General features: G+C 39.9%; 1 protein-coding gene across 1 annotated transcript; it reads right to left on the reverse strand.

The window, feature by feature from the left end:
* Window positions 1-12: 12 nt before the first annotated feature.
* On the reverse strand, window positions 13-21778 carry DHX32 (DEAH-box helicase 32 (putative)). Its single transcript, XM_051801110.1, has 11 exons — window positions 20997-21778; window positions 18240-18433; window positions 16106-16478; window positions 15645-15890; window positions 13373-13472; window positions 13099-13257; window positions 4682-4873; window positions 3575-3724; window positions 2324-2514; window positions 1300-1481; window positions 13-208 (listed from the first exon to the last, which is right to left on the reverse strand). Exons 1-11 carry the CDS (start codon window positions 21264-21266, stop codon window positions 13-15), a joined length of 2253 nt encoding a protein of 750 aa, XP_051657070.1. The 5' UTR covers window positions 21267-21778.
* Between the last annotated feature and the right edge of the window lie 5998 nt (window positions 21779-27776).

Below are 27776 nucleotides of genomic sequence, written 5' to 3' on the forward strand. Positions count from 1 at the left end.
TTCAGTCTGAAATCACTGAATGGCACATCTCTGTTCGGTGGGAGCCTCGGTGGGAAATTCCTCGTTTTCTTTGTTGTCATTGGTAGTTTTCTGTTCCTCCTTTGTGGTTGAAACAGGTGCCAAGTGATTGATCACTTCCTGCAGAATATCCTTGCTTTCACTAGGAGGAAGATTGCTAAAATAATACTGAGGTACCAGCTCAGCGAATCTGGGGAGGAAATGAGACAAAACAGGGTTATTTTTAAATTGAATTCTGAAATATTTGAATAACTATTTCCACTCATACACAAAAGGTGATGCATAACAGCTGCAAAGTTGTTATTTCAACCCCAAATCCAACCTGTCTGTAAGAAACCAAAATTCTCTGAAAGATGTAGTAGTATTTTGTGCTTTCATTAGACTTGCATTTAATATATTCAGTCCTCAGTTGAGGTGATTGTTGTTCAGTTCTCAGTGGTGCAGATGGCATTAAATAGTAATTTTCCTGGTTTGGAATGTACTGGTTCAATAACATTATGAAAAAGGCTCTCCTATAAAAATGGGAAATAGAAAAGATGGGACAGGGAAATGTATATTCTTGGTGTAAAGAGATTTTTGCAGCAGGAAGACTGTAGCCTATTGAATCCGTAGAGAGTTGATACAGGATGATTCAGCTGGTACAGAAAACATGTTGAAAAAAAGATTTGCTGGAAAATAGGTTTTCAGGGAACAAAGACATTTCCAGCTGGATTACTCTGTGAGTACACTGGTTGGTTAACTCTTTGAATTTTATTTCTGTATATTTTACTTTGTGAGAAGCTTTTGCAACTTATAAGGTATTTTTTTTCAATTGATGACAGTTACAGTGGCAGTTACTGAGACTTAGTTCAGTACCTGAACAGATCAGCACATGCTGGGAAATGCAGAAGGCTGACTTAAATCGTGTTTTGTTTTGCCCAAAAATAATGGTAAGGGCTGAGATCACACATCTTCCCTTTTCTAGTAGCTCTGAGCCTTAATGCAGTGAGTGTTTTGAAGGAAAATGGAGCCATCAAGCAAAGCTACACACAGTGACAGAACAATTCTGGCAACAAAGAAATAAAATTTATCCCACATATATTCACCAGTGAATATAAAAAGTGTGAAAAGCAACAATTTCTTCATCTTACAGTGATGCCAACTCCTCTTGCTTGACTAGGTATGGAGATTATCCTTTTCTCTTATGCCTCTTTTACTGATTTATTGGTTTTTATCCCCACAAAGTGATGATGTTGTGGTAGAGGCAGGAGGGAAGAAGCAATTTCATCATTGTTAACTTACAGATCGGGTGATATTTCAGAGACAACTCGGATGGAATTGTCTTCTGAGAGACTGAACTCGTGGAATAAAACCCACTCAGGAATCCTTCTGGTGTTGTAATAGGATGAGAAAGGATGGAGCTGGGCCACTTGTCTGTGTGTCAACATCAGGTAGTTCCCTGAGCCATCCACATCACGAGCAATCTTAAAAAAAAAGAATGCAGGGAGTCATCCACTGCTCAATTGATCAGTGTTTGCCTAATATATTAAAATCAGAAATTAAACTTGCCTTCAGACACTTTCAACTGGAGAGGCTAAACCTCTTCCCAAATTTGTGTGGGAAAGCTGGGGACTGGTTACCATGAAATGAGGCTTAAAGAAAATGTTCATCTGTATATTTGAAAGGAAACTCTGCAACAGATGAGGGCAGGTGAGTACATAAGTGTCTGAACTTGGCTTTGAAGGGTCTGTGTGAAAACACAAACATATATTCTTTAAGATATATACTCTTCATGGACTTTGAAATACAATGTGTGGCAGGACACTTGAAACAGTGTAGTTTGGAGGGGTCATTCTTGTGCTGAGATGAAGCACAGTGATGTGAAGGAAAACGTGTTCCAGTGAGAATAAATTAATCTTGTTTATGTTTACAATTACAATCAGAGTATCTTACTAGGCTGAGATGAAGTAAGCTGTGTATTATGTGCACCTAAATATATTCAAGTCATTTCTCTATTTCCAGGGTATTTTCACCTTCAAAAAGGAAATAATGTTTAAGAGAATGTTACAAGGTAGAAGAGTTTTTTGAAGTAAAAGAGTTCTTTAAGTGAAAGTCATATTGACAGTTTTCTTATTGCTTTTTTCTTATTCTGTGATAGCTGAACTCCAGAGAAAAGGTTGGAATGGGTGGAAGTGTTTGATACACCATGGAAAAAATGACTTTTATTCTTTTTGGTGACCAAGAGGTTTCACTAACTTAAATTCTCTGAAAGCATTCTATATGATTTAACAATGCAGCAAGATCAAACCATGGTATTTTTCCTTACGTGCATGAAGTAACCAGATAAGAGAGCTTTCTTAATGTTTAGTGCATTTTCCTTTGATCCAAAGTCTGGTTGTGAAATGGGGAGTTCAATGCGCTTCATAATCTCCACCAGCTCGGCTCTGATGATTCCTGCCATCCTCAGGGCAGGACAGCTCAGGAAATAATCCCGACACCACTTCTCAGTGCTGGACTCTGGGGAGGAAAAAAACCCAGTATTTTGGCTCAAAGCAAAGTCTTGTTGATAGGTACAATCCACAGAGATCCTGCTCTGAAATGCTCTCTGAGTAGAGCGAGAAATTAAAACCATTTTGGAGGGAGTAGCTGTGTCTGGACTGTCTGCAGTTCTGGTAATGAGCCACACAGATGTCCTGGGCTCATTGATGTTCCTTGTGAAGTCAGTGGGCAGTTCCTGATATCCTCACTTAGTTTTATAGAACTTTAACTATTTCTTTCTGAATAAAATCCCTCATTTGGTCTGTTAAAAGTAACAGCTTTCAAGAGAATGAGTAGCAGCTCTGTTTTTCAGGCCTCCTGGGTTCAGGCCAGGATATGGAGCTGAAATCACATCTGTAGTGCTGGGGATGGCCCTGCATTCTGGAAAAGGACTGGTTCTCCTGGACTTCCCTTCAGCATCCAGCATGACTGAATGGGAAATAATCCTACTTTCCTGTCTGAGGGTTTTACTTAGATTTATGTTCAGATTTATCCCTCCATGGTCTAAGCACTGGACTTGGGTTTAATGACCCGGAGCAAGACGTTTGAGCACAGGAAAATGCTGTGAAGAGCTGCTGCTGCTGTGCAGTCCCCTGGCTTTTAGTTGGTTTCCTAATGTGACCTTTACTACTTTCCATTTTTCCCTTAGCTTTCCTTTGAGTTGACAGCCATCAAAAAACCATCAGAATTGTTGGGCTGCTGAGGGAATCGAGGGCCTCCTGAGCTGTATTTATGCCCTTTCACATCTTAAACCTGGATTTGGGCTTTTACAGAGGGAACCATCAGTGTCACTTCAAATGACTACTGGAACAGTGCTTGCATATCCATGTTGGATGGGGGCTGCTGTCCTGGGTTATTTTCAGTTAGTTAATAAACTAATATTCATTAGCAATAGCTACTCTCATAGGTTTCTCCCTGCAAATCAGCAGTTCTGGAAGGAATCATTCGGGAAGGGTTTATGACAACAGCTGATCAGATTTTTGGTTTGTTTTTTCCAAGCTGGTCCCAATGTGCTTCTTTTTGGTATGGGCACACTCACCTTGGTTTGTAGAGCTAGCACTGACTTCCTTGAAGGCATTGAAGATGTTGATAAGAGTAAAGTGATCTCCTGCAGGGTGGGAGAACCTTCTCCAGCAGGTCAGGGCGATCTCCTCTGTCCCAGGAGGAGCGTGTAAGAAGCAATTAGGAGCTTGGAAAAAAATCAACACAGTGGTTATGTTGGTTTTTTCCTTCCTCAGTTTCCTTTGGTGTCCAGCTGCTGAAGAGCTGAACCCACTAAGGATTTATTTAATAGGGTTCCTCTCAGTCTCTTGTTGAGTTAATGTGTGCTGTAGACAGAAAGGAAGGTGAGCAGCTTTCTCCCAGAATGCTGCCAAAAATGCCTCATTGTGGCATGATCTGATTTAGCCAGAATCCATGTGGTTTATTTATTATAGAAAGAAACTAAATTTACAGCTGTAATGCCTTAATTTGCCCCTATATACTGAAAATTGTGCCTTCCAGTACATTTCACTTCTGTTGTGTCTTTGGAGGTGGTTGAACTTTTTAAAAACTAAGTTGTGCCTTTGCTCAATCTTCTACGTTTTTTTACATGTACTTAAAAATTTTATCACAAGTTTAGGGCCACTGTTAAAAATCAACCCAGCTTGGGCATAAAGTTGGAGAACAATTAATATATGGAGGACAATTAATGCAGCTTGATATCCTGTGGGTTTATGTCCTTCCTACCTGAGAGTCTGAAGCTATGTTGGTTTTATAACATACTTGAAGTAGAGAGACAAAGTAATTCTTTGTAGGTCAACAGTTCAATATTGTTTATAATCAGAAATTCCCCTACCTTTGTCTGTAACAAATGTAGATTAATATGGGATAAGAAAGTTAATTTTGAAGGGATGTTTCTGGCAAGAGACTGGAAGCCCAGTCAGGCAGCTGAAGCATGGAAATGGAATGCTTCTTATGGAGTCATTACTTATATTTCATTGCACACCAAGGCAAGACTTAAAACAGCCAAAGATTTTAATGTATTTGTAATAAGCAGGATGAGAACAACAAAAATTTGCTTTTGTGGATAGGAAGTACTTTGGAAAGAAAGTACATGGATTTGGCAGGTGGCACAAGCCAATCAGTAAGACATGATTTCTGGTACCTGTTACCATGGCTGCGATGGTGAGCATTTCATCCACACACTCAAATTCACACGAGGCCAGGAGTGACTTGGACAGTTGTGGGTCCAGGGGAAATTCTGACATAATAATTCCAAATTCAGAAAGGTTTCCATCGTTATCCAGGGCTGCCAGGTAATCCAGATCTTCCAAAGCCTGCATCAGGCTTTCAGGAGCTGAGAAAGAGGACAGAGAATTCCAGTTCTTGAGAATGGCTACTTAAAAATGAATGAACGCTCATTATAGCATTTCAGTTTTATATTTCCTGTGTAAAAATGATAAAAGTCAAATTCTTTTATTTGACAATAAGTAAGAAGAAAAAGTAATAGATGAACGGAAGGCTGAGAATAGTCTGGAGGAAGAAAATAAGAGGTAACACTCAGAGAGCTGTAGATAACTTGGTTGATAATTTTTATGTTGGAACAGTTTTTGTCAAAAGCCCAGACACAATGCTAAATAGTTGATTGCCCCCAGACTGTGTCAAAACTCCTTCCACTATTGGCAGCCTTCAGGTGTTTTTTTGGGTGCATGTTTGTTCTTTTTAAAGAGGGGTGGTCTCATTTGAGGGGTGCTGAGGGATACAGAACAGCTCTAGGAAAGAGCTTTTTAAACAGAAGACAGTTACAGAAATTCTAACATTCTTACAGGTATTTGGAGTTGGTTGCCTTTTTGTTTAATTTTTAATTTTTTTATGTAGTTTCTCATGGTGTCAGAAGAAAAATGGGAATGTAATAAAAGAAAATGTATCTCTAGCAACTGGCTGGGCTTTCTCACTCCACAAAATTAACTGTTCAATTTTCTCTTATTGGAGGCTATAACTTCCTTACAACCTCCATAGGTAGAAGTGAGAACAGTGAGGTGAAAACATAATGAAAATATAGGAAGATGTCCTGAAAGGACAGGATTGAGCAAATCAATCCTTAAAATTAGAACTTGAGCAGGTCTGTAGGAACCTGATGGTGATGAAAGTAGGTCCCTGTGGCCAAACGAGCAAAGAGCTTCATGTGCATACTGACTCCAGTCCTGGGGCTGGAGAGAGGGAACCTGAAGGCTGGGTAGAAGTTGTCAAGCCTACACTCCAAAAAGGAGTTGCTAGAGCATGAAAGACATAGGGGGAAATTTGGGAGCTTTTGAAGTGTGAAGGTTCTTTCTTCCCATCTCTTTTCAAAGGTAGATTTCTACCCCAGGTCTTACTGCAATGGTCAATGTGTTTTATGAGTGCCAGCTCATCTGTATCCATAACTGCCCTCTGGTCACTGCAGCAACTCCCTCCTTATGCCAGTTTTAGGAACTGCTTGATGTATCCTCAGTTTTATGGATAACAAGTTCAATTCTAGTCCCCTTGAAGCTGGTGGCAAAAATTCCACTGCAGCAGGACTTGGCCTCATCCCCAGCCCTGGAAGTTATTGAGTGCTCTGGCAATTTGTCAGCCCTCTATGGGCTGCTGGCAGTTTGCATATTAATGTGAAAAAACCCTCAAAATAAAATAACCAAGCCCCAGCCACAGCTGCCCACCCAGGCAGGGGGTTTATTTGGACTTGTGTCTTCATTAGGTGACTAGAAGTAATTTCTTGCATTTGTTGGGAATGGGAATGTCTCTTGGCAGGCCACTTCTGATCACCGAGGTTAAAAGCAAAGCAAGGCTGTAATTAGCTGGTGGGTCCCATTTCTCCATAACACCACAGCTGCAAGAAGATCTTAAGAGGAGTTTTTTACTTCACTGGCAGTGAACTTTTAGTTTGTTGCCATCTCTCTGTAATTAACTACTTATAATCAAGTAAGGAAAAAAAAGTAAGATGGGAGGCAAACAAGCACCTGTTGTTTTTAACCTTTTTCTGTTACTAATGTCTGAAGGGGAAAAAACGATTTGTTATTTCGCCTTACGTGAGTTTTTATACAACTTCTCCAGTGTGTAAATCTGCCAGTGTTGTGGCTTCACTTTAAAACATCCAGTTTTCAGACAAATTCTCTCAGGTGTCTGTAAATTCTTGTTAAAACTGTGGACCTGCTTCACTCAGAATTCCTGCTTCTGCCTTTACAACATGAGGGCTTTCTGTCTAGAGAGAACTTTTATTGCCAGGTGTATGAGGTTTAATGGGATAAAAGATGAGCCCTTACAAAAGCTGAAGCATCTGAGAAGAAAATACTTAGGGGTTTTAAAGAAACAAAAAGTAACAGCTGATGATGACTAAGAGTCAGTGACAGGAAATAAATATCAGTGGCTGAAAATACAGGGAGAGTAAAATGGTCATTCAGATACATGGTAATTACTAGGGAATCATGGAAAGCTAATTTCCAGAAATCAACAAAGTAGTTTGTGCTAGAACTTACAAAATATATGGTTATATGGCAGCCAATTTCGATCTCCTGATGGCATCAGTAGTTTGCATTTTTATGCCCTAGAGTTAGTTGTCTTGAGATTTATAAGCACAAATTACTTCCCTGTCTTGCTATGAGTGTTCTGAAAATAGAAAAAGAAGACTCCTGGAGTTTTATTACTCTAGAAAGGACAAGATAGTAAAGGATTAGAGCAGGTGAAGGAACAGTAAAAAATAAAAAATACAGAGTAGGGCTCTCAGATATGGGGCTGCATTTTGAGACACAAAATCAGTAAAAAGTCAGTGTAAGAACAGCAAGTGCTCACTGGAGAGTTTTTTATGGTGTGATCCTATTTAAATAAAAACTGTGACAAACCAAAAGTAGTGGAGATGTTTAGATATGGAAAACCCTTCTTTAAAGAAGAATTGTGCATTGTCTTACAATTATTTCTAGCCAGCAAATGTCATTATTTTTAGGGGTTTATGCCAACTCCAGTCGCTGCTGAACCACAAAGCTTTGTGGCTCCACCGCTGCTTTCACAGGAGCAGAGTTAAAAAGAAGCTCTCAAGATGTGTCCTGTGCTTTCACCAAGAAACTGTCACATCCCTGGAATTTGAAAAGGTATTTCCTAATCTGATATCGTCTTTCCCTTGTCTGTGTTCTTTGGCTGCTCAAGACTGGGTTGCTCTGGGCTTGTTTCAGGAAATCTGACCAGTTTTATAGAAATGCATACCCTGCTCTTGATCATTTTTAGGCTTAGTAAAGCAAATATATAATTAATTGTCATTGTTAGCACTGAACTCATTTATCTGAGAGTCTCAAACTAATTAAAATTATATTCTTTGTTTCAGTTTTTTGTAACTTTGACATGAACAGTAAATTATGTCTCTAAAGATAGCTGCACCTGTAGTCTTTTCAGTGTCACATCCCACATGGCTGAAATTAAGTGCTCAAGGTGTGACCAGATAAATACAAAAGTATTATTATTGTTGCATAAGGAACAAGTGATTTAGGGATTTGGTCAAAGTTCACAAATAAGTGAATATTAGAGATAGGAAACTTAAATTTCATAGTTTTTAATAGTCCACTTAGGATCCACAGCTCCTGTGTTCCTTCTACTCTGTGCAAACATTGAGTAAGTAAAATACCTTTTTCTTGGTAGAGCTTTTCTTTCCATGGAAATAACTGTTATAAAGTTAGAGCTGACATGAATGTCAGGTGAAGGGATGTTGTCTTTAAAGAGCTGATTCACTGCCTGGCAAACAGCAAGTTTTCCAGCTCCTGTTGGGCTGAGCAACAGGAAGAACTGCCAAAGTAATTACTGCAGGGAGAACAGTTCTGGGGAATGCTGCTACTGTTTTTTAGCATTGCTCCTTGGATAGCAAACTGAAGATATGGAGAAATCTAGTGCCAAGTTTTCCTCAAATCATGCAAAGGCTTTTCTTCTCCAAGCACAGGCTTCTGTGTGCAGGTTCCATCCTGATTCTCTTTTTTCCCCTGTAACTGAGGGAGGATTTTTCATGAGTCTGTCTTGCTCTGAAGCCACTAGTTCTATAACTATTATTTTGAAATTATAGTTGATCATTAAACATTGCTTTTCCAAACTCATACTTTGCAGTCTTTCCATTCCCCCTTATGCTGCTTCATCACTCCAGCGAGACTGGTCATGGTCCCTGCTGTGTTTTCTGCCAGGAGGGACAGGCAAGGCAGAGCCTGACCTGCACTTTCCTGACAGCATACACTGAATAATATCTGCACACCAGGGATGGCAATGACTGCTTAGTAACATTTGTTTTCTGTCTGCTCTGTGTCACCCTCAGAGCACCTACATGACTGTGCAACATGTATATCCACAAGGAGAATAATTTAAATAATATTATATATCATTACTGCCCTCCCTTCTTCTCATTTTTCATCGTAGACTCCCAGATTGGTTTGGATTGGGAGGGACATTCAGGCCCATCTTATTCCACCCCCTGCCATGGGCAGGGACACCTTCCACTGTCCCAGGTTGCTCCAAGCCCCATCCAACCTGGCCTTGGACACTTCCAGGGATCCAGGGGCAGCCGCAGCTTCTCTGGGCAATTTTGGGATGCCCTTTGTGATACAAGCTCTAAGGAATTGGCTACTTTCAGTGGGGTGTAGGCTCAGTTATTAGACTGTATTTACTGCCCTGACCCTTGTTCCTGCTGCCAAGGGAGAGGTTGTCCTTCCTTTCTTTGTTTGCTGTCTGGTCCTTACCTCCTCCAATTCCTTTTATCCTTTTCCACTGATCTGTACAGCACAGACCATGACCTATGTGGCCATGTCTATGCTATCAGAAAGCTTTTCATTAGGAGAAATAACACTAAACTGATGAAATTCAGAAATCAAACCATCAAAGAATTAACAAGTAAACTTGAGATACTAAATCTGCCATGAAGTGGTCTCTGTTGAGCAGACCTTACATGGTACATTGAGTTTCTGTCTTTGACAGTCTGTTTCTACTGAAAAAATAAGCAGTTTTCTTTCCTGGAACAATTTGAAATTATACACATTTATGCAACTTTTGTTATGATGGATTTTCTAGAAATATATTCTTGGTGGGGTTGTAATAGCACAGCTGTCATATTTCATGGTCTCCATGACCATCAACAAATACTTTATTCTGAAAGTTGTTTATGGTAATTGTGAGTGAATGCAGAATCTGCAAACTGCTTCCACCTTGATTTCTTACAGAAATTTTACACGGCTTCATCTTTATACTGATTTGCATAGTTTAAACAAGGATTTTCCAGTGATTTACAAAAACACATAACACTGCTGCAATCCATGGGACTGGAATTCTTTTGTCCCATTATAAAACACAGTAAAATCTATCTGATTAGCTGATGCAAATGTAAACACATCCCTGTTATAGTGGCACAGGAATTCCAGTAATGCACTTCAGAGCTGCAGTGCCAGATACATTTTCATATGGCTCATGAATCCTAAAAAGGGTAACAAGCTGCATTAGCTGCTCTCGATTATGGCATGAATTAAATGCAGCAGCTGTAAGCCTGACATGTTTGTTGCTTTCATAATGCAGTAATGAGTCAGAGTTAATCCCAGCTTTTATTTTTCCTCAAAGAGCAGAGGAAAAAAACCTTTCGTGCACATTGTTGCTGAGCAGAAATAAAATGTTTTACTGATGTAATTTTTACTTCTTATCTGCTGTATGTTCTCTCCTTCACGTGCAGGAAATGGACTGTGAAGTACTTGGAATTCTTGCTATGAATTTCAGTGTCCTTCTGATTAGTTTATTCACCAGTTCCTGTCCATACCTTACTCATCTCAGTGAAAACATTATTTTGTTTAGGAGAAGTTCAGCATGGATTAAAAAAAACCCCAAGCCTCCATCTGTTCCTTTGCAAAGGAAAGGTGAGAATGTGAGTTTGGCAGAAAGGGTCCAGAGGAAAACCTGTGGCACGTGGGAGATGCTGCAGTGCCTTTAGTCCCTTTACTTGAAGGGAAATCAAGTCCAAGGTGAAGAGACATGGAATAGTCTAACTCATGCCAGGGAATTGAAACTAGATGATGTTTAAGGTCCCTTCCAACCCAAAACCATTCTGTGATTCTATGATAGATAATGAAGCCTTTTTGGGAAGGTAAAATCTCCTGCTCAGGAGAGGACACTTCCCATCTCTGAGAGCTCTTCTCTTTGCCTTCTCTGCATCACTGTCCTGCAGCACATAACCCAGAGAAGGTGTAACATCTATTTGACCTTATAAGTAGCAATAAAAACCTTCAGAGCTCCCTTGTAACTGGGTACCAGTGATATTTGGAGCTGGGCAGCAGGGGCTCCATGGTGTGATTTTAGAGTCAGTCTATTTTATATATTTATATATATCTATTTGTATAATTGTACTGGATTTTAACTACTGGAGATCAGTGTAGCATTGAGTATCTGTGGCTGGTTGGGTCTACCTTGGCACAGAATGAGAAAACTTGGGCTTTCACAAGCTGGGATCATTGACCCAAAGCTCTTGTGAAGATGAAGGACCCAAATTCCATCCCTGGAAGTGTCCAAGGCCAGGTTGGACAGGGCTTGGAGCAACCTGGGCTAGTGAAAGGTGTCCCTGCCCATGGTAGGGGGTGGAATTGGATGATCTTTAAGGTCCCTTCCAACTCAAACCATTCTGGGGTTTATGTGCTTGAAAGCCTGATGTGTGTTTTGAGTTCTGTAAGTTGGTCTAATACAATAACTGACTCCCCTTACAAATTCCTTCCTTCAGTGTTCCTGTTCCTTTCAGACAAATGTGTTTCACAGCAGGTCCTTCAGACTGTGTTCTGATCATGTCAGGTTTACAGGGGGGATTGTGGGGGGGGATCAGTTTAAGTACCAGTAGGAGAAAAGTTCATTGCCTGCTCTGAAAGTGGAGAGAAAGCCAATGTGTGACCTATCCTAGGATAAATGAAGAGCTGTATTAGACCAAGAAAGTTCTGTGTCAAATGTTTAATTGTGTGTGGCCTAAGATGGGAAGGAGACCAGGAAATGGTGCAGACTTTCTCATCTCCTGTCTGGGGACCCCTGCAGAGTTTGTGGGATTTTTCCTTTGTTCAAACAGTTTGTCTGACATTCCTCACACTGTTTCAGTAATTCCTAAAACTATTCAATACTCGACCTCCCACTTTTAGACTAGTTAGCACAAACTTCTTCATATTTAACGCCCATCCAAGTAAAGCTGATGCATTCACCAAATGCCTTCCTGATTTGTACTCATCAACACAATGCTTTTCTTCAGCTGCATTATCCAAAATACAGCCAAAACTTACAATCCCTACATCTGTGAAATCCTTAAACGCCTCTAGCATTTCATTTTCTCTGAATGCCTTCTCCACTGTGTCTTTAAATCCCAAAATGTGAATGCTTTTCCTGGTATAATTTTGCTAATTCGTTCTACAGTTCGAGAACAACTTTCTTCGTATCCACTAAAAAAACTTACATGTTTTAGTATATTTTTTTGTAGTAAAATACATTTTAAAGTTGGGTGGAAGACAGTTGTATTCCATAAGCATTTTCCATGCAGGTTTCCTAGATTAAACACAGGAGGTGACACTCACAAGGACAAAATACTTTGATTCGCATCAGCTTTTGCACAGACTGGCAATGTTTTCTCATATGTCTTTTAGGCATGTTTGTGCTAAATAGGCAAAAAAGTAAAATACATTCTTCTTAAAAATTCCACTTCTAATCTATTGCAACACCCAATAGTGGGAATTAAACTCTCTATCATTGATTAATTGCAGTGCACAACATGTAGAAGAAAAGTGACTGTTTCAAATTCATGTGTGTCCAAGAGGAAAGGCAGGATAATATAAGAATTATTCCTATTTGGACTGGAAAATTATCTGGAATGAAGCCATTATCCACCCCAGACCAATGAAACCAGTGCTATTTCCTTCACTTTAATGGGTTTCAAATCAACAACAGGATTTGCTGGGTGTTTTGATAGGCCAGAACAGAGAATACTCTTCTATAGAAAAAGTCCTAAATTATGAAGTCAGGAGAAAAAAAAGCAACTTCCTTCACACGCTTACATCAAAATTCAGTGTATTCCCTGTCTAGCACTGCAAGTTTATTTGGGTTTATTTTATAAAGAATATTGTCCTTAAGTAACAGCTCATTGTAAATTTGAGGTGGGAGATGCTGGAGGATAAGAAGGAAGCTCATTTCCTCCACATATATCCCCCAGGTAACAACAGTGCTTTATTTGGGTTGTAAACTTTTGATTAAAGGAATCTATTTTGTTTGATATCTGTACAATGGGACACACATTTTCTTTGTGGGTTCCGGGAAAATAATATGAAACTTAGATGAGAAGATATTTGGAATATTGATTTTTTTTTTTTCACTCCAATTCCATTCAGATACTTTATGGTATTTTTTTTAAGTGCAGCTATTGAATTGGGAACTGTTGTAGCAGGTAAGTGGTAAAAGCAGAGTAATATTATTACAAGTACTTAAATAAAAAACTATACTGTGAGTAACAGGGCAAAACTAATGTTTAAATACCTTCAAAAATAATAATAAAAAGATGAAAAATTGGAGCATCTCCCTTACCTGGGCTGCTTATGAAGTCACAGTGTGCAAAGCCAGCTATGTCCATCCTCTTCAGGAAGAGCACCAGGCTGGTTAGGTTGGATTCCTGCACTTTGGCTGGGACATGTGGTTTCATTTCTTTGTCTGCAAATTCCTCAGGATACAAACAGAAGAGTTTACCTGGAAGAGATTTCAGGAAAAATTACCTTTTTTTAATTTTTTTTTCCTCACATTGCAGTTTGATTCTATTAATAATTTGAGCTAATGGATGTAAATGTTGAGCTGATAATTCTACCTGATGGAGACATGCCCAGAATTTGTTTATGCATCTCTGCTTGACTTTTGCTGATAGGCTGGGTTAGAACAGAGTCTGCTCTGATTCTAGGATTGTACACCTTTAAATGAAAGAGATATTAAGCATCAGATAAGTACAAGAAGGCTACAAAGATATTAATGGTCTGTATTGAATTCTTCTCTAGGTCATTTTACAGAAAGTGTCGTAACAGTTTCATTTCTTTTTATGTCACCAGCTTGGAAAGGAGAGTAGTCAGCACTGACAAAAAGAGAGTTTTGCAGTAACTCCAAATGTGCTCTAAGATAAATGTCTTTTTTCTGAAGAAATGCACCTTACTAAAGCAGAAAATGGTGTCATCTAGAAAAGCATCAAAAAGTTATTTATTTCTTCCAATAACAGTCTAATAACATTTTGTTCCATAACTCCAGATTTTTGTCTTAACACTGAAATCTGACAATTCAGTACAGGAGACAACAGCTGTATTAAAGATGTACAATGCCCTGTTTCATTTTTTTTCTTAGTTATACTTTATTTTGATTAAACTGAGGAGCTGATTCACTCTCTGTTCTGGCCACCAATGACGTCCATAACCCCCACAGTGTACAGCAAGACATAAAAGGGCTGTTTGGATAAGGCAACTTTTTAATCATGACATCTGAAATATCTTTGTCTCCTATAAGCAGAGTCTTATTTAAAAAAAAGAACTATCCTTCAGTGCAGGGGACAAATTTTTTTCCTCCAGGTAAATATCCCAGCTGTAAGACTTAGGTGGGATTTTGTTTTGCACTGAACTTTCCCTGTTCTCTCAATATTTATCTGGCTTTCAGCCACACGGGTTGGATGTGTTTGAATTGCTGAGGGACAAATGTTACAGGACTAAACTTCAGCTGTTAGGGCAAAATAATTGAATTAAAGGTAAAAATGTCATAACCAATAGAGGTGTTTTGATGGCTGTCAGGACTGCTGGAACTGGTTTGTTCCCATTGCTTCGTATTTTAGATTCACAGAACTCTGGAAGCACTGAATTTTACTTTGGGCTTCAGGTTAACTATGGAAATGAGATTCATTTTTGGCACTCAAAAAACCTGGAGTTTTAGAAATAAGTTGGCTTATCATGGTCTAATTGAAAACTGCTTTAAGGCTCTTCTTTCTTGCACACCAAAGTAGGACTTTTTTTTAGCTTGACTGGAGTATGACTTAGTTTATAACCCCCATATGAGAACCTTTAAAAATGACAGGTTTTTGCAATGAAAATGAAAGGTCCTGGTAGTTCACAGGCTTCTCCCTCAACTGTTTTCAGAGCTAATCAGGATTATTGACCCTGCTCCAAGATTTTAGGAACGCTTGACTTCAGTTTTGGTTATTCCACCTTGTATTATAGAAAGCAACTGTATTATATTGTTTCTTTTGCCTATTACTGCAATATTTATTTTGACTAGGAGGCCATGTGGGACGGTTACAAAGTCTGTAGTAGTGCAGCCTGTTGTAGGAACTCATGTTCCTACATAGTTACATGTTCCTACATAGTTACTCATTCTTTAGTTCATCAGTTTTGTACGAATGAAAGAAATGAGATTTTTTTTGCAGCTGCACTAGCCCTTCCCAGGGTGGAAAACAAGAACTGAGGACATATTTAGAATAAACTGTAAAAGTTCAAAGGCTGATTAGATAAATTGCAGCATTTTGAGGTACTTGGATGGTAACACACATCCAGAAGGAGCACAAGCAGCTTTAAAAAGGAGAGTTTCCCTGTGTGAGCATCCCGTGGTGTTACATGGTTATGGCACTACATGGATTATTAACTCATTAAACAAAGAATGAGGTTGATCTACCAAATCAGGAAATCTGCCAGTAGGTACCCAAGAACTGATTGTATTTTGCTTTAACTATAAGATACTGAAGAGATAGTTAGGACCAAAACCAAAGTGAGATACGTGACCTGTCATTGGTTTGGTGCTCAAATGAGTGGCAGTTTCATCTGGATGTGTAAATCTGGCTTTAGAAACTTGAAATTTTTGGTTTCTGACTGAATTTAGGAAGTAATTGTGACTTCTTGCTTGGTTTTCACATGAGCTATCCATGAAAGTTATGTAGATTTTATTAATTTGTGTCTTAAAAATACGACAGAACCTGATTTATGACAGAAAAGAAAAATATATGGTCCTTTTGTAACCATTTTCATCAATCTGAGCTGCACATTTCCCTTTCCCCCACCCTGAAAAGGCCCCTCTGCACAGTTCCTTTGTGGCAGACTCTGATTAGCTTTACTGACCTTTCTTCTTTCAACACCGACATCGATGACGAAGGTCACATTTTTAATCCAAATCAAAGATTGTCCAAAGCTTGTGGTGAGCAGCACTTTCCTCCTGTATTTTTTGCAGCATTTCTGTTTGTCTGGCGTTGGTTTGGGAATTGGGTCTTGCTTTGTGGGGTATAAGGGGATGGGGATGAGTTCGCCAAGGTCAGGGTTTAAATTAGGCTGCTCCTGTCTGATCATTTGATAAGCTTTTTCAATTTCCTGTAATCAAGAGAAATGCATTTTTCCTCATGAAACTATTGTGTTCTTACTCCAATTACAGTATGTAAAATGATCAAAGTATTTAGAAACCTCCCTACTTTACCTTAATTATTATATTTAAGAAGATACAAGTATTGTACAGGTCTTAGGCACTGGCAGTAAGATATTTATAGGCCATCTAAACCCAGAAATAATAGAGTAGGTCAATCCCTTACCTGTTCACACGCCAGGAAGATCACAATGTTCCCCTTCTCCTTGGTGTGGTGGATCTCGAGGAGCAGCCTCAGGGCAGCCCCAAAGAGGTCCCTGTGGGTGGAGCAGGAATACACGACCTCAGCGTGGTGCTTCATCTCCACCCGGATGACGGGAATGCTGCCACAGTAATCCTGCAGAGTGCTGCACATGTGGGGGGCAGTGAGGACCACCAGCCTCAGCTCTGGCCTTGCTGTCAGCACATCTTTGAGAAGGCCAAGCAATGCATCTGTTGCAACAGTCCTTTCATGCACGTCGTCCAGGATAATAACCCCGTAATAGCTCAGGAGGGGCGTGGACATCATTTCCCTCTGCAGCATATCATCTGTACAGTACCTGCAACACAGAAACAGAAAACTCTGCAAAGTGGCTTGGAATATTCAGTCAGGGGCTTGGGGACAGCTTGGTTCTTTCTGTTCTAACAAGAAAGATTTCATAAGGCACAGTCTCAGCTCCGTGCTTAAATCCTTCTTTAAGTAGCTACACACTCGGTGAGATTCAATGGCACTCAGTGGCACTGTGGTTGAAAGGATGCTCCAGGTAAAAGAAGAAATACTTCTGCCCTAAAATCATGACTTGTGTTGCCTTTTATCTTCCAAACTATCTAAGCATATTACACACCACAAACAATTCCTGAGCTTGGAACTAATACTTTCAGAGGAGGAAAACAAGGAGCACGTGAGGCAGTGCCAGAACCAAGACGAGAGATTAATTCATACCCTCACTTTTGTCCCTGTTATTCCTGCTCCTGAAATTCTTTTTAAAGGATGTTATTTATTTGTTGTGTTGCTCAGCAGGACTTGGAAATTTTGAACCAGGTTTCGATGTGTGAGAGGACAGGATTCATCTCCCTTTCCCAGCTGGAGCAGCTGCAGGAAGTTGTGCTGCTGGATGAGGTTTCCAGCGTTCTCCATGAAAAGAGAAAGGATGTGCAAAAGGCAGAGTGGCTGAAATTGATTTTCAGAAGGGGTGAGTATCCTCTTCTCCACTGGAAATCATTGGCTGGGAAAAAGGCTTGTGATCTAGTTTTGTGCCTGCCATATTAAGGAACCAGAGAAAATAACTCTCCTAACTTTCTGGGAGGCTCAAAAGCTGAATCCCTGTGCTGCTGGTGTCACCTGCCTATAGTTAATACATTAAGTGCATTTTTTATCTCTTAAATATCCTCCCAAATACTTTTTTCTCTTGTTACTGAATGTACCCTCATCTAGCCATGATTTTGGATGGCTTTTGAATTCCAGCTTTACTTTGAGACAGATTATCCCATGTTCTCTTATGATAATGAACATTCCTGTCCTGGAAAATAGAGGAGACAAAAGTAGAGAAAAAAAAAGGAAGTCACTGAGGTGCTTGATGAAGTTTTGCCCACTTAAATCTCTGCTATGATTTTTAGCACCTTCAAACCCATTACTGCTTCTTGATTGATCACAAATCTGCATTTTAAAGTATTATACATTGCTGTATAAAGCAGTGTTGGGTTTCTTTGTTTTCAAGAGCTAAGAACTGCAGAGCTTCAGCTGCAAACTTTTGCACTTGCAAGGAGCTGTGAACTACACATTAATCACAAAATCACAGAATGTGCTGAGTTGGAAGGGACCCACAAGGATCATCGAGTCCAACCCTTAGCATCAGGACCATCCCCAGGAGTCACACCGTGTGCCTGAGAGCATCATCCAAACACTCCTTGAGCTCTGGCAGCCTTGGTGCTGTGCCCACCGCCCTGGGGAGCCTGTTCAGTGCCCAACCACCCTCTGGGGGAAGAACTTTTTCCTGATATCCAACCTAAATCTCCCCTGAAACAACTTCAGGTCATTCCCTGGGGTCCTGTCCCTGGTCCCCACAGAGCAGAGCTCAGTGCCTGCCCCTCCTGAGGAAGTTGTAACTGCAGTGAGGTCTGCCCTGAGTCTCCTTTTCTCCAGCTGAACACACCAAGTGCCCTCAGTGTCCTCACATGGCTTCAAATCAAGGCCCATCTTTGTTGCCTCCTTTGGACACTCTCTCTCTCATGGCTTCATATCTTCCTTACATTGCGGTGCCCAAAACTGCACACAATATTCAAGGCGAGCCTGAAGGCCTTAAAACCCCAAATGCACCGACCTCAGGATAGTTTCTGGCGTGCAGCAGCTTTCAAAAGGGATGAGATACCCCACTTCATGGCCAAGGTTGACATCCATCTCATCAGCCACACGCAGGGCCAGCCTCACCGCCGTCTGCCCGTGCGCCTGCGCACACACCACCACGCCGTGCTGGTAGCGGGCAGACAGGCAGTGCTCGGCACACCACTGAGGGATCTGCAGGGAAACAGGGAAAAAACCCACCAGGATGTAGTGTTTAACATGTTTAACAGAGGCTGTAATTCAGCAGCTGACGGCGTAGAACAACTAAATCAACGTGAGCACCCGCTGCGCTCGCTCGGAAATCGTCTGCCCTGGTAGATGTCAGCGCTTGGAATCTCGTAAGTGCTCAACAGGAATGAGAAGGTTTACCTGGGAATTTCTCAACTGGACTCAGATTAGTTTGAATATATTGCAGAAGGGACAGATTTGGCCTCCAGGGAGGAGGTGGCACCAGCAGTGTCGTAATAAGGACCTGCTGGTGGATCCAGAGTGGTTAGAGCAGTTGCTGTCAGGGGCTGCTGACAGGAATAAACCTGCTCGTGTCATATCATATCCATAGAAACACGTCCCACAACGAACAGGACTTCAAACTGACAAATGCCACAGTAAATATATGTAATTTCAGATGAATTACTCTGCAAACAGTGATCACTGAAACTTGAACTGCTCCAGCAGCTTGCACAGCAGTGCTCTAATTTATAGATTTACATAAAATCAACGCTGGAAAATATTCATGTGTTATTGTCATGAGAAAGTGCAACTGCATTATAAATATTATTTTAGTGAAGGTATTAGTTTTCAAATCCTTTACTTAATCAACATATAAAATCAGGTGCATCAGCCACAAATAATTTATTCGGTATAGTTATATATGTATTTCTAAAAATGTTTAAAAACCAACCAGCAACGTGTTACATCTTATTCAATTTGTTTAAGGACAATTTAAAAGCTAACATTTCTTACCAAGTAGTTTATTATTATACAAAGTTTGCTGTGTATAAATTACAGTCAGTAACAAGAAAGACTGCTCTCCAAAAGTCATTCCAGGCACCAGGTGGGTGTGTGTCACTTTTATAGGAACATAGGAATTTTCAGTGGGAAGTGTGATGTCTCTAGTTCAATAGGTGATCTCCAGCAGTGTCCAGCATCAAAGTCTCTGGCAGGTATGAGATGCCCTTCAACAGCAATTATCCCACAGCTTTACCTGCAGGAAAGTTTTCTCCTGTTCCCAATCACAAACAATAATATTGTGGCTTCTAACACTTGCTTGAAAATTCTCTGTTTACTATGGCAACAGACTGAGATCATTATATATTGTCAGAGCAGAATTTGATAGTCCTGGTTGATGCTTGTGTGCTTAGAATCAACTGACATCTTGGCTTCAGTGATGTCTTCGCATGAGTTCTGCAAAGTAATTTTGTGTTCTTGGAAAAAATGTTGGCTCCTGGCTGAAGGGAGGGAAACTATTAATTCTCCCTGAGAAACAGCCCTACTGGTTTCAATCCTTCATTCCCTGAGTACTTTTATCACCTTCATTTATGACCTGACAGCAAATCCACTGTATGTCTTTCCTGATGTAACACTAATCAGAACGAGAACACGCTTCCCAAGTAAGAATATGCATTGAATCCAAAACAGGCATTGAAGAGTTTGCCATTTCCACTGGGGTTCAGTGTGATGATGGACAAAAAGAAGCAAAAAAAGGCAAGTTTAGTCTTGATGAAGGAGAAGGCAACAAAATTCCCAAAATTAACAAAAGAATGACCAGCCAAACGTAGAAGGAATTATTTACTGCTAAAATACTAAACCTGAGATAAGTCCTAAAGTATTTTACACTTAGTCTTGGTGTATGTGCAGACGGTGGAAATACACCTATAATTTCAGGAAGGAAAGATATCAGCAGATACATTCTGTAATACATTTAGAAGTGTACATTTGGTAGGTTTTCATGTTGAGATGTTACATTGGGATATAAAAACAAAACAAAAATGAACAGTGAACATACTGGTGGGTACAATAATTTATACAGAATTTTTTAAGGCTGTGTGTATATTTGGTTCTGGATTTTATACTGTAGCAGTTCATGCATGTGGTCTGCAGTGTTCAGAAAGGGCTTGATATTTTTAAATTTAGTATTTAATACAGAAAAGTTGTAGTTTGAGATTTTTATTAGTTGTTTATGAGCATCTGAGACAATCTGAGAAGTGTTACTCTTGAACTTATCTTACCCTGAACCCTAAAAACACCATCAACCAAGTAAAACTTGCTTGTAACAGACAAACATAAAGTACCAATTTTTGGTGAACATTTAAAGAAAGTTGTTTAAATGTTTCATAAATTTTAAATCCATGTTTGACTGCACTGATGTTTATTCACCTCCTGTATTTCACTTTCCCTCTCTGGCCTTAATACCTCAGATTACAATAGTTGGCTGCACATCTGTTTCTGCACTGAGAACTGCTAAACTCAGTACAACTGTGTGTGGTGCATCTCTTCAGAACTGGGTGCTTTTATTCTGCAATACCAGACAGTTCTCAGCATAACACATACAAGGAAAATGTAAATTTGGATATTGATGTGCCCAATACAGGGCAACAGCTGTGTATACTGAATTATTGCAAAATTATTTTTTAAGAATATATAGTATTAGTGAAATAGTTATAGCAAAAGAAAAGTGGACAACATTAAATGTTCTAAAAATAATTTTAAAAACCCCAACCAAGTGTGTTGTACTGACCTGGGAACTCTTGCCAGTCTTAGCATCTCCTGCCACCATCACAATTTGATTATGAAGCAAACTTTCCATGAAAGTATATTTCTCTTTCCATATTGGAAGCTCTTCTCTCTCTTTCAGAAGTTTATAATAACGGGAGGAGTAAGGCAAGCCATCAAAAGGATTAAGCTCTAAATCTTCTCCACATACAAGTATTTCCTCTTCATCACCATCACTGCTGTCAAGTAACTCTGAAAAGCAGTGATTTTCTGGAGAAAAGGCTAAAAACTCCATTTTTCTTGCATAAATTATTCCCAGCAAAAACACATTAGTAGTGGAAGGAGTCCTTTGTGTACTGATGGATCATTCTGGCTCCCTAAACCTGAGGAAATCCATTTTTCCTTGCCCCAGGATTAGTATTTCGCAGCTCTTCGGTTTAGAAGTTCAGCCTTGTGTTCCAGCTGCCTTTGTGGTCTGCTTGTCCCACTCCAGGTGGTTTAATAACCTTGAGAAAATACATTTAAAAAATCATCCAAACTCTTCAAAGCCACGATGATGAAACCCAAAGATGTTAATGAGAAGCTGAGTAGCTTTTGCACCCCAGTAGCCTGTGAAGTCCCGGTGTGTTTGCTCTTGTCTGCTCCGGCTGGGCCAGGCTGGAGAATAATTGGGAAAGAGCACTCTGAGCCTGACCTTTATCGCTCCTGCTGCCGTGAATAGGAGGCTCTGGAGCACTTATTGTGATTGCAGGGATGTCATGTGGGAGGCTAATCCCGGCACAATGGGCTTCACCCCTGGGTGCTGCAACAGCACGGAAAGAGTCCCTCTGGAACAGCCAGCGCTCTGGGTTTGTGTTGTCTGCAGTGTTTTAGCAAGTCAGAGCAGTAAAGAGTCGTTTTATACACTCTGTGTATTAGCTCAGAGATCTTGCAAGGCTTTGACAGCTTTTGCCACTGTTAAAATATGCTTAATATGTTAAAACAAAGCAGAGCAAGTCCAGTTCTAACCCTCCAAGGGCACCAGGAGTGGCCTTGAAAGATGGTGGAAGAAAAACTTACTGACGTAAAGTGACTCCAACTCTTGGGGCTCAAAAGTAACAAAATAGTGTTTCCTAATCTTGACTGATCTGTGCTGCAAGACAAATATTAAATAACATTTGTTATTTTAGCTCCAGAGGCAAGTGTCCTGCTGAATAATGATGCTGATAATGTCTTGATGAACAGACTGGGAGCACAATGCTTGGATGCTTTTTCTATATCAGGCTTTTTCTGCACTAAGTAATAGAATGAAAGTTATTGCCTCTTCTTACGAATTTTTCTTCTTTCATAGCTTTGGACCATCTTGGCTATGATGCCCTAAATGCAGCTTCTGATGGTAACAGTACAGGAAACCAGAGAAGGAGGAGAAACTCTTTTGTTCAGCAGCCTGGATATCTCAGTACAAATGAGATAAGTCTAATTATATGTCTGTGCTGCTCACAGAACAGGCTGATTATTGGCACTGGGACTGACAGACTGCCCAGTCTGGGGACCAAAACCGAGTGTGATCTCCTGGGGGAACATCTCTGAGGGGCAAAAGGTGATTTACCTGCCCCCTCTCTGGTGTTACAGCAAATGACACTGCATTAGGTCATTCAGCTGAACTTGGAAACCACTTTTCCTATGACCTTCATGCATAACTCTACCCTGTGGGTTATCTGATCTTGTGTTACATCCTTCCCTGTTTGTTGCTGCAAGCTCCCTACCGTTGAGATCTCTGCCTCTCAAATGTGCCCAAAATTACTCAATAAGGAAAATGTCATGAAAGGATTGGAAGTGCAATCCTACAGAGGATTTTTTTTTTGTAAAATTCAGCTTAAAATTACATGAAGCAAACACATGAATTGCTATTATTTTACTTATTTTTTCACATGTTTAGCAGCAGTAGCACTGTGTGCTCCCTGATTTCCTCAATTGCAGTGCAGGTTTACCTTCAAAACACTAAGAACTGGACAGGAATATTTTCTGGTTCACTGAACAAATTTAAATAGTCATGTCACAGCAATCTTTTTATTTTTCCTTATTTTTGATACCTGTGATACAAAAAAAGCAAATTTAAATATTACCAAATCAAGAAAAATGTTTATTATTATTTGAAATATCATGAAAATAATACTCCTTTTATGATACTGAATGTTTTAACAGACCAGGTTGTTAAATGATTGATAACCTCATTGCTACAGCTCTGGAATTCTCTTCCAGAGGACTGGCTTCTGCTCCTGCCTCTGTTAGTCCTTAATTTTACTGCCTGTCCCTTCTGTCCTGTCCTGTCACTCCACCTGCCTTTGACCACCCTATTGAATGTCTTCTTGTTATTCTTGGCTTTGCCTTTACTATTTAGCCAGATCTCTTCTTCCTTTTAGGGTGGTTCACCCTTTTCTGATGCGGCTCCATGCTCATCTCTTCTGATTGCCATTATTACAGCAGGCCCTTAAGGACTTGCAAGATGTAAATTTTAACATAATACAGCAGGATTTTATTAATCCTAATAAATAACAGAAACACTTGCTGCAGATGAGTGCTTTTAGCAAATGAGAGTATAAGCTGCTTTCAAAGATATCAATGAGAACTTTGCTATTGATTTAAATTATATGTTGTTGTGCAAGTGCTTATGATAATGTGCTCTAGGAAAGCAATAAATACCACATAACATATTCTGGATTTTTAATAAAGACTTCTTAATATATAGGCACTCTTTGCAGCTTTGCTGTTAAATCTTTCAGAGGATGAGGATGTTCTGTGTGTAGTTTAAAATAATTTAGATTTGTGATATCAGTGGTAGTACAGAGTTCTTTCTTTCTTTGCTCCATTTTGCTTCCCCTGTTTTGGCAGCAATAGTTTGCAGCAGCAATGGGAATGTAAGGGTGTCACTTCTTTTTTTCCCCCAGAATGTTGTTTAAATAGAGGATTTCAGATTTCATTTACTTTATAACAAAACCAATTAAACTTGTGAAATATGAAGGTGAAACATTGTATTTTAAAAAGCAGAATTATAGTTTACTGTTGTTAGATGAGAACCAGCAGATGCTGTCAAGAGCAGTTCCTCTTTCCATCCTGTTTTCCAGCACAAACTCTTTTGATGCCAAATCCCTCCAGCACTGGGATGTGGAACAGCATCTTTGCAGCTGGAAGTGGAGAGGCTGTTTCCAACCTTGAATTAGGTTAGTCCTGAAGGCTTTGCTAATTTTCCCTTTTAACATAATAATAGTAAAAAATATGTGTTCTGGGGTATTTCTGTTTTTCATATTTTTGTTTGTGTGCCTGGTACAACACCTGGTGGCTGCCCTGCACTTTAACCCCGGAGCTGCCACCACTTTGAGCTCTGTTTGTCCTTATGAGCCAAACAAGGGCCATGTTTTACCTGCTAGAAAACTTAGTTTATTCCTCAGGACTGGGTTACCTTGCTGAGCCACCTCTGTTTTCCCATGGCCTGAGCCTGGTGGACTCAAGGGCCTTGAAGGTGTCCAGGACAAGGAGGAGCCCAGGTTTTTCCTGGACATGCAGCTCCTTGTCCCCATCCACCGCGGAGTCACTGGTCCCCAGGGGCAGCCAAGGAGAGGGGTGCAAGTGGGTGGGTTGGGGGATAGCTGAATTTTGGCATGTTAAACCCTCACTGAAGATGTTTTCTGTGGAAAAGCAGACCAGGGCACTGTGTATAACAAAGCTGACCCTGTGAGCTGTATGCACACACCAGCTGGAGCCCACTGCAGGGGCGAGCAGTGCCCAGTGCCAGTAGAACCTGGAGGTGAGAACATCACCATGATTTATGGAGTCCTGCTGCTAAAAATGACACTTTCATAGTCTCAGCAGGATTTTTTTGTTGTTGTTTTCGTTGCTTTTTATGCTGCTGTGAATATGAAAGCTTGGTGCCTGGCCAGGAGTCAGCAAATAAATGTGAAAAATACCCATCTCATTTGAAGACTCTGTTAAACTTCTCCCTTGGCCTATGGACAGCAACATTTAACCTTACTTATACTGTAATTTAATTATAGTTTATTGAGCAAACTGTAAAGGTAGAACAGAGAATTTCCATTCCATGAAAGAGGCTGCAGCAGCACAAGCCATTCACACTTCTACTGTGTTTTAATTTCCACTTAAGGATCTGTTTTCTGATAAAATACTAGTTTTTCATTACTGCTTTTTAAAGTACTGACAGCCAATGACAGATTGATTTAAAACAAAGTGTTTCAAATCAGGACATTAAAAATGTCTAATTTTTACTCACTGGTTGCCCAGCATTGGATGAGAATGTTACAGGAATTGAGCTGAAATTGTGCATGTATATGAAGCAAACTTGCTTGTGTTTGAGATTCTTCATGTTCACATTTATGTGAAAGCGAGGGAAAAGTATGTAAGACACTCCATGGTTCTTTGTCTTGTTTGCTAATTGTGGATTTAAATTAATATTAACTTAAAATTACAGTATAGTTTTTTAACATATTCACTAATATTGAAATTTAAAAACATAATATTTAAAAATCCCAAACAGATTTATTAAAGAAAAGGAAGTGTGGCCTAATGGCCTAATGGAAAATGTAACGTGACTGGATTTTTTAGATCAGTGTAATCCTACAAGACTTAAATTAAGAAAATATTCTCTTTTCTTATGGAGACTTTGATGGTCAGAAGCTGTTTTGTCATTCCAGCAGGTTCTGGGCACAAGGCAGTGCCTTTGCTCAGTTTAGTAGTGGCAGTAGATGTAAAATACTCAAGTATTATTTCTACCGAGTTTGTCATAGACTGACATGAAGTTTACATAAGTTTTATTTTTAAATGGATGAAAAGTAAACTAGATATATATTTCAGTAATTTGTTAGTTGTTCAATATCCCAAAGAGGTAGCTTGAGCAATTTTAATGATTTTTATTATAGATATCTGGTATCCTTTTGTAGATAAGGATAGGTAAGATTAATTTCTGTGCCATTTAAACCTAACCAGTACTTCTGGAAAGAAGTACCATGGACATGGTGCTTTGTCCATGAGGCATAGGAGGTGTTGGGTTCCCACTAGCATTGTGGTCATCACACCTTCTGAGCCAATTTGGAGCTGCTGGGGGTTTGCTGGGTCTGCTGAACACATTAATTTCTGTGCTGGGTGGTTGGAAGAGGAGATGGTGGTGAAGAAAGAGGTTGGGTTGTCACTGCCAGAACCCTCCACCCCCAGGTCACCTCCAGGAAAGGGCTGAGGGATGGACTGGATGAGTGTGGAGCACAATCTGAAAGAATGCCCTTAATTTTCATATTTAGAAATAAAAAAACTACTCAAACCAAGGGTTTTTTTGTGTGTTACCCTGTTCATCCCCACCATTTGCTTAATAAAACTTCTATTTCATTATCTGCAGCATAGCTGTGCTATGTGCATAGCTGTGGACATTGTCCACAGAAGTGCCAGCCTGGCATCAGGTCTGGGTTTGCTCTCCATTTGAATGATGACATGAAAAGCAAACCAGTAGCTCTGTGTGTCTTTTGCAAGTATGTTTTTTCCTGAGCTGTTTTAGAGAATGGCTTTAAGCATAATTTAAACACTAAGGCATCTTAAGAAGACAGATGATAGGAGGCCTAAATGGAATTTTATTCTAATTTATTAGTGGTTTGGGGTTTTTTTAATGTAATGGGATGTCTTAATCTGTTTTCTCTTCTCTTTCTGTTGTTTAGAAAAAACAAGACCAGTATTGTGTTTTCAGTTCATTAGTATAATATTTGTGTGTGCTGTAGAGTTAATGCTTTAGAGAGCCAGAGGAGGAGGAAAAAATAGAGATAACTCACAGGGAAGAGAATAAAAGATATTTTGGACTTGGATTTGCAACGAGATGAAGAGTCAGCTAGACAGTGTTAGTACAGTTTGTTCCAGATGACAGGAACGAGAGACAAGAAGTTTGGGTGGGGGCCAAAATGTCTGATGGGGCAGCAACAGAAACTGGTGCTGTAGCAGTGCAGGGAATAGAGACACATCAGGCTGTTTGTCAGAGAGATGCTGCTTCAAAAACTGATGAAAAATATTCCCTGGAAGTTTCTTGGAACATGTCAGGAACTGTGTGAAAATACCAATGATGTGGTGATGTTTTTCTTTTAACGAAAAGGCAGAAATATTTTTTTGTGGCCTGGAATAGGAATTTGTGGATTTTGGGGGGATAAAGAGGAGTGTGTGGAAGGAATGGTGAGCAGTGAAAGAGGAAGATGTGCAATGTAGTGGAAAATGAGCAAGGTGAAGCTATTACAGACTGGTAAACAGAGGTGCTGATGGATTTATGGGCAGTTGACAAGGGATGAAGTGGAAGGCAAAGCTTCAGTCACCTGGTGGCAGTGGGTGAAAAGGAACCATGATTCTACCCAAAGAGTTTGAGGATCAGTTCTGGGTTTATTCAGATGATCTCCCTCTGAATCAGAAGATGTTTCCAGCAGCAGAAGAGGTTCTGCAGAGATGAGCAGCCCTGCTGTGTCAGCAGCGTGAGGCTCAGCAGTTGTTTTGGGAATTCGTGGCTTCAGTTTTCTTTACAACTTTTGGCAGCAGTGAAATTTTGAGTGGTCACTGCTGCTCTGATGGATGATAGAGAAGCCTCTGCACTCTAGAATTAGTTTTCTGAACTGTAAGATATTCCAAATGCCTCTTTATGATTTGATTGATGTGGCTGGTTTTTATATTTGCCCAATAAAATATATTACACCCCCCCCCCCGAGTGTTTTTATGTCACAGGTGTTTGCCTTTCTCTGCACTGAGGTTTATTCCTTTCTCTGTGGGTATGGATTTCTAATGCTTTAAATCCTGC

The sequence above is a fragment of the Manacus candei genome, unplaced genomic scaffold (assembly GCF_025592945.1).
Source record: "Manacus candei isolate 608988 ecotype Guabito, Panama unplaced genomic scaffold, ASM2559294v1 h1tg000050l, whole genome shotgun sequence".
In the NCBI taxonomy this organism is placed as follows: domain Eukaryota; kingdom Metazoa; phylum Chordata; class Aves; order Passeriformes; family Pipridae; genus Manacus; species Manacus candei.

Bases quoted from the DNA above. Each gene is read 5' to 3' on its own strand.
- DHX32 (XM_051801110.1), bottom strand. From the start codon at position 21,266: ATGGAGTTTTTAGCCTTTTCTCCAGAAAATCACTGCTTTTCAGAGTTA. The intron at 15,891-16,105 runs GTAAGGGATTGA...TCTTGATTACAG, and splicing joins TCTTCCTGGCGTGTGAACAG to GAAATTGAAAAAGCTTATCA. The intron at 3,725-4,681 runs GTACCAGAAATC...TTTTTTTCCAAG, and splicing joins CATCGCAGCCATGGTAACAG to CTCCTAATTGCTTCTTACAC.